The sequence below is a fragment of the Arachis ipaensis genome, chromosome B01, assembly GCF_000816755.2.
Source record: "Arachis ipaensis cultivar K30076 chromosome B01, Araip1.1, whole genome shotgun sequence".
Classification (NCBI taxonomy): domain Eukaryota; kingdom Viridiplantae; phylum Streptophyta; class Magnoliopsida; order Fabales; family Fabaceae; genus Arachis; species Arachis ipaensis.
In genome coordinates this window covers 15118387-15130369 of record NC_029785.2, presented here as the reverse complement: position 1 = coordinate 15130369, position 11983 = coordinate 15118387, and the positions used below count along the sequence as shown (strand labels likewise).

The 11983-nt window shown below is 32.4% G+C and overlaps 1 protein-coding gene across 1 annotated transcript in view; it reads left to right on the top strand.

The window, feature by feature from the left end:
- LOC107626069 (probable vacuolar amino acid transporter YPQ2) overlaps positions 1 to 6040 on the top strand; it is a gene marked incomplete at its 5' end in the record, with an annotated part of 11991 nt that extends 5951 nt beyond the window's left edge. Inside the window, 6 exon segments of the mRNA XM_016328851.2 lie at positions 89 to 187; positions 3765 to 3857; positions 4766 to 4786; positions 4901 to 4959; positions 5042 to 5132; positions 5796 to 6040. Coding sequence (XP_016184337.1) covers positions 89 to 187; positions 3765 to 3857; positions 4766 to 4786; positions 4901 to 4959; positions 5042 to 5132; positions 5796 to 5885 — 453 coding nt within the window.

Sequence of the window (11983 nt, the reverse complement as noted above, 5' to 3'; positions counted from 1 at the left end):
TCATTGCTAGTTCTCTTTTCCTTTTTATTTATTTTATCTAATCTTCAAGTTATTTTCAACATCTTTGTCATGTTGTACACTGCTTTAGGGATATGGGACATTTCTCGCTGCATCTGTTAACTTGCCTCTGAAGGGTAATGCTCTGAGAGAAGGATACATAAGATTCAATGGACGAAAACTTCTGCAGGTAACACTATCTAGTGTAGGGTAATTTATTCCGCACATGACGCCTTTTATCCACTGTTTGATTTTTTTTTGCATAAAATTGATAATTGAAGACGGTCAACAAGAGCACCAATGTTAGAACCCCTCTTCATATGGGCCTAATTAATGAACCTATGTAACATTTTACTAAACTGAACTAACTTCAATATTAAATCATTAATTCCTTATTAAAACAATGATAATAGTTCCTTATTTATAATCCTAATTAACAAGTAATTTCAGTTAAGTCCTATTTTGGTTTTTGAGATTGACGAGTTGTACTAATTTAGTCATCCAGATTCCAATTACACTAAATTAGTTCCCTAGATTGAAAAAAATGCATTATGTTAGTCCTTGTCCTATTTTCTATCACCGGAGCACTGACGCCTTCAGTGACGTGGCTAATTGTTGCCACGCTGAAGATACTAACAGTTAGATGACATGGCATAAAATTTGATTAGTGCCAATTTGGTCCTTATCCCCTTTTATAACCTACATTGCTTCCGTGACTTCTTCCTCTTCTTCTTTCCATTTCTTTCTGGTTCTTCGTCTCTTACTCCCTTCTAAGTTTAGTATCATAATTGCAAGTGGGAGCCAGAGTTCTATGTCGTCCAACACAAATTTTCAGTTGAAGTAGAGCATCGAGTGTTCCATAGTGGTGTGGGTGTGGCTGCCGTCCTGTTCTTCGGTGGTCCACAACAGAGGTTAATACTAACAAGCCATTCTTTGGGTGTCCTAACTACAATGTTAATGGAAAGAGGTGGTGTGGTTTGTTTGTTTGGGCTGACATTGGAGAAGAAGACGTCGGTGGAAGGATAATTTCTACCGAGGATGGTAACCAAGTGAGGGTGAATTTGGTTTGGAGAATTGAGAAGTTAGAAGTTGAAGTTAGAACCCAAAAATTGTATATTTTATTGTTGGCTCTGTTTATAGTGTTTGTTGCTGGTTTCATGTTGGTAGTTAAAGTTTGAGGATGATTTTGTTTTACTGTGTTTAGGGTTAATATGTAGTAGAAAAAAGAAAAAGTGTCATTGTCAAATTTTCAAGTTGTTAGTCATGGTACTGGAACAAATTGTCATAATAATAATAATAATAATAATATATACTATATCAATGAGTTTTAAAAAAAGTAACAATATTCTTGCCATATCAATGACAGCTCTCCCACAAAAATAAAGACTAGTCCTAAATTCAAAATACACCCATAACAAGGACAGAGAGTACCAGCATTCTTATATTGTATCCAAATAGATGAATAGTCTACTGTCATAAATTTAAACGACAAAACAAAAATATGATTCACAAAAAGATTCACAGTATCATTCAAAATGGTCTACTATCAACTACATCTTCATTTTTTCTTCCTCGGTGGCTTGAAGCTGGGTGTTGGGACAAATTTCAAGAAGTTGGCCAGTCTAAAAGTTGTGGCTGATCTTGTTTCTTGTAGTGGATCCATAGTGACTGATCCTGATGGTGGTGGTGAAGACCTCCTTCTAGTTTGTAACTTAGATGGCCTCGCAAGTGGATCCTATTTCATGTAAATAGTACATAAATTTAGGCTGAATGTGCACAACAATGTTAAATGCGGTTTGTGAAACTAAATGCAACTACTTCTTGAGACTGTTATGCATTTGAGTAGTTTGGTTGAGAGAGATCGATCTCAACCACTTGGACATCAACCGGTGCAGTAACATGAGGAGTTGAGGAGGTGCATTTGGAGGAGCATGAGCAGTGCATTTGGAGGAGCTTGAACAGGTGCTTCTGGAGGAGTTTGGAAGATGTAGTATTGGATTTTGGCTTTGGGTTGGCCTTTGAATTGGGTTTAGTTTTGGGGTAATTGGAGGAGTCTTGCTAATAGACTTTGTAGTAGTAGCTTGGCTAGGATTAGAGTTGGATGTGGTAGTAAAATTATTTTTTTGGGGTATTGGGTTATTAGCACCAGAATTTGTTGGTTCTGTGTTCTTGGGTGATGAGGTATTATCAGTTGGTTCATTGTTATTGGAGAATCGAGTCTCATCAGCAGGGACAGTGGGTTTATTAGCTTGGCTTGAAATCTTGTTTGGTAGGGGTTCATTGTCGGGTTCATCACCAACCACTCTGAGCTTATCATAGTCATCATCAACATAAACAACAATCTCATTTCCCTCAAGAATTTCTGGTGATGAAACTGCATGCTCAAAGTAAACATCAACCAGTCCATCATTTTTCTCAGCCATGAAACACATCTCTCTTAATTCATCATCAGAATTCAGAGCTCTTAAACCACGGTCTAAACTCCTCCTGGGAGCATGCCACTAACATTCTTCTATCTTATCATATCATAGTTCTTTATAATAATTTCTCACCCAAAATACATCTAAAGTATCTACATCAATATCACCAACACATGCTTTCTTATCAAGAAAATAAATAGCTATCCATTTTTCATCTTTCTGATACTTTCTCCCATGGTGGAACATAATATCTAATTGCACATCCATCTGATGATTCAAAAAAATTTATTTTCATCACCAGTTTCACACAATGATCACTTTAAAATAGTTTTAATCAACTACATTCATACATAATACAGAAAAATATCAAAATAAAACACAGTTATCAACCATGAAAAGATACTGATTGTTCCACCAATGGAATAGAACATGAAGAGAAACCCCTAAAAATAGTCCTACAAAACATCAAAATAAAACCCTAACACAAAATTCACTTCAAAACTTGGGGACTAACAATATACAAAACAATAAACCATGATCAACAAACATCAAAGCATTCCCTAAAATTTGAAAAAATAAAATTTTACAGAAGATCCTTGTAGTGGCAAACGAACTCTTCAGACAACCGTATAGTATTTCTCGTGTTCCAATATTCTCCAAAAATCCTATTGCAGCTACCAATTCCTATTTTGCGTCACTCATGGAAGAGAAACTTTTTTTTCACTGCGTCGCTCATGGAAAAGTTGAAGACGAAAAGTGGAGACAAAAGAGGGATGCTAACTTTTTATTTTCCATCACATACAGACGACGTCGTTCAAAAGGATGTTTAGCGCCAAATTAGAAACGACGCCATTTCATTGTGTCCAGCGTGGCAACATCACTGACGGCGTCAGTAATCCGGTGACGAAAAATAGGAAAAGGACTAACGTGGTGTATTTTTTCTAATCTGGGAGACTAATTTAGTGCAATTGAGATCTGGAGGACTAAATCAGTGTAACTCGCCAATTTTAAAAACTAAAATAGGACTTAACTCCAAAAAATTTATATAGGCTTAATTAATGGGCCTATGGTAACATTTTACTAAACTGAATTAAGTTCAATATCAATTTATTAATTCCTTGTTAATACAATAATAATAGTTCCTTATTTATAATCCTAATTAGCAAGTAATTCATATCGACCTAATTAATGAGCCTATTGTAATATTTTACTAAATTGTTATGTAAGACTGTAACGATTTTTAATTATCAACTCTATACGAAGACAGCTATACGGCATTTTCTCCTTATTAATTTTGCTTTCCTCAATTGAATTCGCACGTTATTGATAAATAAAGAATATGCACAGGAGCAACAGGTACACAGTGCACTTGGTCAATGGTTGGGATGGCTCATGGCTGCTATATATATGGGGGGTCGCCTACCACAAATATGGTTGAACGTAAGTATCCAAACATTTTATTATTTAGTGCTCTTCTACGAGTTGCCGACGGCAATGCCAGCCGGTAACTATTGATGACAGGTCCTGGTGCCCTGGGCAGTTAGTATCAAAACACTTGTTCAAGTGAATGAGTACGTGAGTTCCCTATTCGGCTAACTCAAGTTGATTAAATATTATAGAAGTTTGTCACAACGATATTTAGTATATAAGAATGCTATTTGAATATAAATAAGACACTAAAATCATACACAGATATTATGTTTGTGCACTATGGAATTAGAATTGATGTATTCATTTAAAAAATAGTACATAGATACTAAAATTTAGCCATCATATTAATTATTATATATTTGTGTATATTTACATAAAGCAAGAGTCGTAGCATTGTTGGTGGTTTTTTATTTAGCAAAAATGCTATTGGGATACCAAAATCAGCTATTAAAATTAGCCATCAATGTATTTGTGTATAAATATATATATGGTTTAATTTATTTTTAATGTATATTTATATCTCAATATGTATTTTATATTGGTGACGGACTTTAGTGACTAATTTTGGTGTACACATAACATAACTATATTTTAATATATATTTTATACAAATGTGAAGTGACTAGTTAATTAGTAGTGAATTTTTAGTTTAGACAACATGATTGATTCATTTAATAGAATCCTATTTGGTATTTTATTGTTAAACAGCTCATGCGAAATGATCAACCCATCACGATGTTAAAGAATTTGTCATTAAATCATCGATAACAAACTTGCCCCTCATATTTTAAGCAGGAACTATACTGCTGTTATACTGTTTATTATTTAGCTTTGCACTATTTATTTTCTGTTTGTTTATGATTTCATTACTTCATGAATTTCATATTAATACTCTGTACTTAATTATTGATGACCAGATTAAACGAGGCAGCGTAGAGGTAATATATTATAGATCAATTTTGCGCATTATTTCTTCTCTTCTAATTAAGATTTAAATCTTATAGCTAATGTATCTGTTTATTCATTTATGCTTTCTCGTTTTATGAAATCAGGGCTTAAATCCTTTCATGTTCGTATTTGCACTAATTGCTAATGCTACTTATGTTGGAAGGTAGTAATCTTTCTCCCTTACAATTCTTAAAAGAAAAATTATATCTATAGTTTAATCTAACTTAAGTATGTATTTGATGCAGTATTCTTGTACGAACTACAGAATGGGATAGCATCAAACCTAATATGCCATGGTTGCTGGATGCTGTAGTTTGCGTGGCACTGGACCTTTTTGTATCCTATATACTCGTCTTTAATTCATATATATATCCCCCAAATTAGTCTCTAAGAAATTTTTGTCAAACACTTTAGTCTTCAACTAATTTTAATCACCAAATCAATCCCTAATTTTTAATTTTAAGCAAATTAGATCTCACGACAAATTTTAGTAAAAAGTTAGACAAATTAGTTATTATTGTTATATAATAATGACATAATAGTTCTTAAAAACATTTAAATTTTTCATACCAGTCCCTTTATATAAACAAATAATATGATATGAGCATTGATTTGTCTATCGAAACAAAAGTTTGGAGATTGATTTGGTGATTAAAATTTGTCTAGAATTAAAGGATTCGACAAAAAATTTCTTAAGAACTAATTTGGGTATCACTCTGTATATTCAATTTTTAATCAAATATTAAAAGACCAAAGTGGCAGATTTACTTCCAAAAGATAATTTCAGAAATACAAGTATTCATAAAAGGTCATATATGGAGAAACTTACCAATGATAGAATATGATTTGATCAGTATCCTAAACTATGTTTTTTAAAGGACAAACTTACCTATAAAAATCTCAAAAACACATTATTTAAAGTTTTTGAGATGTGAAATACAATTAAATACATTTAGCTTACATTATGATTATATCAAAATCCTTAACAATTTATGACAGATAATACTGCAATACATCTACTATAAATACTTCAGGAGGAGAGCACCAAGTTGTGATGGAGACTACTACGAAGACGCCAGAAAAAGCTGATCCAGCTTGATCCCAAAGATTTAACTGATCATTGCCAATTTGAAAAATGGCTATACATTCCCAAAGTGTATCAATTATGATTTCTCCACGATTCATCCTATCGTATGGTTGTTATATTTTTAAGTGATAATATAGCTCTTTGTTTCGCTGTCAAATTGAAATGCTTACCAAGTTAAACAAACATATTTTTCAAACAGAAATTTTTGCATTTGATTGAACAAACAAACTTCTTAAATTTGTTTTTGAGAGACCAAAGAATTTAGAAATGTTGGGTTTTGGGCTCCCTTCCTATATGAAAAAAAAGGCTCAATTTTAGTATCCAAATCCATGATTTCTCGTAGCTGAGAGTGAAGTGGCCGAGGTGAATTAGGGTTGTGTGAGAGAGGTTTTATTTGTGAGAAACACCAAACACTAGAGAGAAGAGAAGAGAGAAAGATATTTTCGCACATATACAAAGTTGTCTTTGTATATTGGTCACTGTAGATTCATTAACCGTTTGAATCTTCAATACAAGATCTGTAGTTGGAGATATTGGCCATGCATTAGTAGTTCTGTTTTTGTAGTATTTTCATTTTTTTGTTCTTGCTTTGTAAGCTTTGATGCTTTAGTTGTTTGCTTATTGTATGCATATTTTGTACAGTAAATTGTGATTATTTTGTACCCTATTTTGATCATAGTAAAGTTATTTCCCTAATTTTGATGACTCGTGGTTTTTACTTCGCACATTGAGGAGGTTTTTCATGTTAAAAATTTTGGTGTATTCTTTCTCTATTTCTGAATTTTTTTGTGCATTTTTAGCTGCTATTGGTGTGTTCTTACTGCTGCCATTTATTTGTGACTAGGTGTTGTTGCTCCTCTAATTATTGTAAGTAGAGAATTGGTTGTTTTTATTCCTATCATTTGGTATCAAAGCTCAAATTTGGGCATTTGGTTGTTATTTGCTTGAAAGATGGAGGCAAATAATTATACTAGGATGATAAGTTTGAATGACACAAATTACCATCTATGAAAGGACAAAATGAAGGATTTGTTGTTTGTAAAAAATCTATATTTATCCGTATTTTCTACACAAAAATCAGAATCTAAAACAGATGAAGAATGAGAGTTTCACCAACAAATTTGTGGTTTTATTAGGTAATAGGTGGATGATAATGCTTATAATTATATTGCTAATGAGATTCGTGATAGGACTTTGTAGAATTAAATTAAATCCTTGTATGCTTCTAAATCTAACAATGATAAATTGTATTTGTTGAATATGTTGATGAATTTGATATATAAGGAGGGAATCAAGCATGGGAGAAATGAAGTTTGAAGATGAGGTTCAAGAATTGTAGTTGCTAAATACTTTACCGAACTTTTGGGAGACATTTCGTATCCCTCTTATTAATTTTGCTGCGAATGGTAAACTGAGCATGCAACTTTTTAAAGGTGGCATTTTAAATAAAGAGATGAGAAGGAAATCACAGTCAGAAATGTTAGTTACTGAAAATAGAAGAAATTAGAGCAGAAGTCAAAAGGGTAGAGGTGAAAAGCAGGAACAAATCCAAGTCAAGATGCAAAAATATTGAGTGTCATTACTGTCTTAAAATGGGGCACGTCCAAAAATATTGCTTTCTTTGAAAAAATAAAAATAAAGGTAAGCAAGAAAAGAAGGAAGATGCTTTCTTTGTAAACACTTTCGCCTTTGGACAATGAAAGCTCACTAAAGGAAACTTGATAGTGGCTCGAGAAAAAGGTACTTGAAATTTGTATGTGATGCATGCCATGATTGCAAAAGGTAGTGTGAATGCAGTTGAAAATAAAGAAGCTTGTAACTTGTGGCACAAGAAGATTTGGTCATATTAAAAAGACTTAATTGTTTGGCTCAAAAGGATGTTCTTTCCACTTTAAGGAATACAGAATTGGAAAAATGTTCTCATTGCTTGGCTGGCAAACAAAGAAAATTATGTTTTAAGAAGCATCAACCTTTAAGAAAATCAGAATTCTTGAAATTAGTGCACTCTGATATTTGTATTCTTTTGAAGGTACAGTCTTTTAGTGGATCTATTTATTTTATTATGTTTATTGGTGATCACTCAAGAAAACTTTGGACTTATGTTTTGAAGATAAAGAACCAAGTTTTGAAAAAATTCAAACAATTTCAAACTTTGGTTGAAAGATAGACAGATAAAAAGTTTAAAATGTATTCACACTAATAATGGTGGTGAGTATCGTGTACCATTTGATGAGTATTGCAAGTAGTAAGACATTAGGCATGAAAAGACACCTCCTAAAACACCTCAGTTAAACGGTTTGGCAGAAAGAATGAATAGAACTCTGATTGAAAGAGTTAGGTGTATGCTTATTGAAACTAAGCTACCTAAATGATGTAGTTGAAAAAAGATGTCTCGTATGATCATTTAAGAGTCTTTGGATGCAAAATATTTGTTCATATTCCAAAGGATGAGAAGTCCAAATTGGATGTGAAGATAAGACAGTGCATTTTTATTGGGTATGGTCAGGATGAGTTTGATTACAAGTTTTATGATCAGTTGAAAAGAAGCTTGTAAGAAGCCATAATATAGAGTATATTGAAGACTAGACCATTGAAGACATTAATAAGGTAGAGAAGAGTCAATCACAAGAGAGTAGTGACTTACCTAATATAGATCTAGTTCAGCCGCTTCCTTCACTAGAACTATCAGAGAATAAGATCAGGATCATATATAGCAAAATGAGCCTTTGATTTCCGATGATCAAGAGATGGGAGATCCGAGTGATGCTCCAGTTGATGATGATGTTGAAAATCAACTTGAGCTACCTAAAGATTCACTAGGTTTCCATCCTAGGAGGTCTACTAGAGAGTGACGACCTTCAATAAGGTATCCTCTTAATGACTATGTGACATTTATTGATGAGTATGTGACCTTGACTGATGGGAGAGAACTTGAATGTTATGAGAAAGTTATGGAAGGTGACCATAATAAGAAATGGTTTGATGCAATGCAAGATGAAATGAAATCTTTGCATGATAATCAAACATTTGAACTTGTGAAGTTGTTAAAAGAGAAGAAAGCTTTGCAGAATAGGTGGGTTTATAGGTTGAAGCATGAAGAAAGTTCTCAATCTCCAAGGTACAAGGTTAGATTGGTGGTTAAGGGGTATAGGCAGAAAAAGAGAGTTGATTATAATGAAATCTTTTCACCGATTGTGGAAAGATGTTCTATTAGAACTATTTTGAGTTTAATTGCAAGTCTTGATTTAGAGATAGAGTAAATGAATGTGAAAACTATTGTTCTTCACAGTAATCTTAAGGATGAAATTTATATGGAACAATCTGAAGGTTCATGGTAAAAAACAAAAAGTATCATGTTTGCAACCTGAATAAGAGCTTGTATGACTTGAAGCAAGCTTCGAGACAATGATACAAGAAGTTTGAGCCTATTATGGTAGAACAAGGCTACAAGAGAATACTTCTAATGATTGTGTATTTGTTAAATTGTTTGCTAGTAATGATTTTATTATCCTTTTGATATATGTTGATGATATGCTTATTATTGGTAAGAATACTTTTAGGATTGACATGTTGAAGAAAAAACTTGCGATGTCATTTGCAATAAAGAATCTTGGACCATCAAATGAGATTCTTGGTATAAGAATCGAGTGTGATAGAAAAAGAAAGGTTTAATTACTCTGTCAGTCCTTATAGTTTTACCGAATTTTAAATTAGGTCCCTATACTTTTTTCTTGTCAATTGGATCCCTATAATAGATCAGATTTTGTAACTAAGTCCCTACCGTGACAAAAAGTTAGAATTAATGGAATATTCTGTTTAACTATACAGAATATTCAGTTTTATATTCGTTTTGTTTAACGGAATATTCTATTAATTCTAATGTTTTTGTCACGGCAGGGACTTAATTACAAAATCTAATACGATATAGGGACTCAATCAAATAAAAAAAAGTATAGGGACATAAATTGAAAATTCAGTGAAAATATAGGGACCGACAAAGTAATTAAACCTAACTTTGGCTCTCACAGGAGAAGTACATTAAGACAATGTTGCACAGATTCCAAATGGAGAAAGCAAAGGTCGTTACTCGTTAGTACTCCTCTTACTACAACTTCAAATTGAGTTGAAATCAAAGTCCATCAAGTGAAGAAGAGAAGAAAGACATGGAAAAAGTTCCACATGCAATAGTCGTGGGTTGTTTAATGTATTCTATGGTGTGCACAATGTAACGACCCAACTTTCAATACGTCATGATCGTACCAAAAGTAAGACGTTGCTAACCTAATTCCTTTATTATCTATTTAATATTGAATCTTTACGCGTTAATCTGTCGACAGTTTTACTAAAAAGTTAAAACTTTTCCATTAAAAACAAATAACACATAATCACATACTTAATATTAATAATACATTATAGTAATACATACAAAACCAATTACATAACCTACCCTTGTGAATAAAACTCCAACTAATAAGACGAGGGAAAAATAAATCCTAACAACCACTCGACTCTTGAACAAACTCTCTATATGCTTCCATAACTTCACAATAAGCCTTCACACCTGTAAGTGAAAGAGTTAGAAAGAGGGAGTAAGAACTGGGCAGTCCTTAGTAGGATCGGAGTAGTTAGTGAAATTCATTTTATTATATATTCAGCCAGCAACAACAATCAACAAAATACATTCAACTTAATAAATAAAGAATAAAGAAGTCAAACAATCATAAAGTACATACAAAGCACCTACACATATATACAGAAAATACATCACAGAGAAATATGCACAAACAAGTATAATACATGTCTAGTCCTACATAGGCCATGAGCTCATGTGTCGATTGCCTACCCACTCCCGATATTACCCAGGCACAAGTCCCAGATATAGCTTTCCAGATGCATACAGTGTGCATATAAGTCTTACCATGCCGCATACAATGTGATTTTTAAATGTATTGTAATATGCTTACATTTGAAAAATAATTCACAATCTGTGGGCGTCTCCACTATACATTTGGCACTAAGGCCCAAACAACAATCATATTTCATTTGCTCTCATGTAACAGACAGTCTTTTAGGTAGTGTTTGGTGAAGAGATAGGGACAGAAAGACTGAGACTGAAAGACAGAGACTAAGAGACAGAGATTAAAATAAATTTCAGTATTCTATTTGGTGCGAAATGAGAGACATGAATTGAAACAAGAATGTAACTCTAATTTAATTTGCACAAAGGGTAAAATTGGAATTAATGAATTAAAATGAGAGTATTTTAGGTATAAAATGTTATTAAAGTTTCAGTCTCCATCTCTAGAAATTTTAGTCCCCTGTGTCCCTACTTTTTGAAGGTACTGAAATACTGAAATTTTGAAGACAGAGATAGAAATTTTAGTACCAGCCTCTGAACCAACAAACACGATACTGAGTCTCAGTCTCTCAGTCTCTGTCTCAGTACCTCAAAACAAACGCTACCTTAAAGTTTTTTTTTCTTTGGCCTCTCCTCTCTTGTGGTAGATATCCCTTTAGTTAATACATTCTTTTTTTTTTTTGCTCTACTCTCCTATGGCAGAGGTACGTTAGATTCTTTTAATCTTTACTCTCTACTCTCCTATGGCAGAGATCCCTTTAATCATTTGCTTTTCTTTATCCATTCTTTTACTTTCTTACTTTCAATATCTCAAATTATTTTCACACAGTTTTCTTGACTTTCCCTAAATGTCTTATAAAAGAAGAATCATAAGATTTTTAATTTAACTTTGTCTTTCTAAAACTTTTAGAAATTATAACTGTTTTACCTCTCTTTCGTTATAAAATAAAATAATATCTTTAATAAAATGAATAATAATTAAATTAGTATGAGTATAATAATAATAATAATAAAAGATTATTAATATTAATATTTTTATTTTGATAACAAAAACTAATTTGTAGGGCTTTATTCTTAATTTTTAGAAAATTGCGTTTTAAATCTCAAGCTTTTTAAATATTTTTACGTTTATCCCAACACTTCCATAAATTACTAAAATAACCTGATATAATTTATGATTTCCAAAAGTATCCTTGTATTTTCATGAAATATTAATTTTACCCTTGTACTTTTACTAAATAC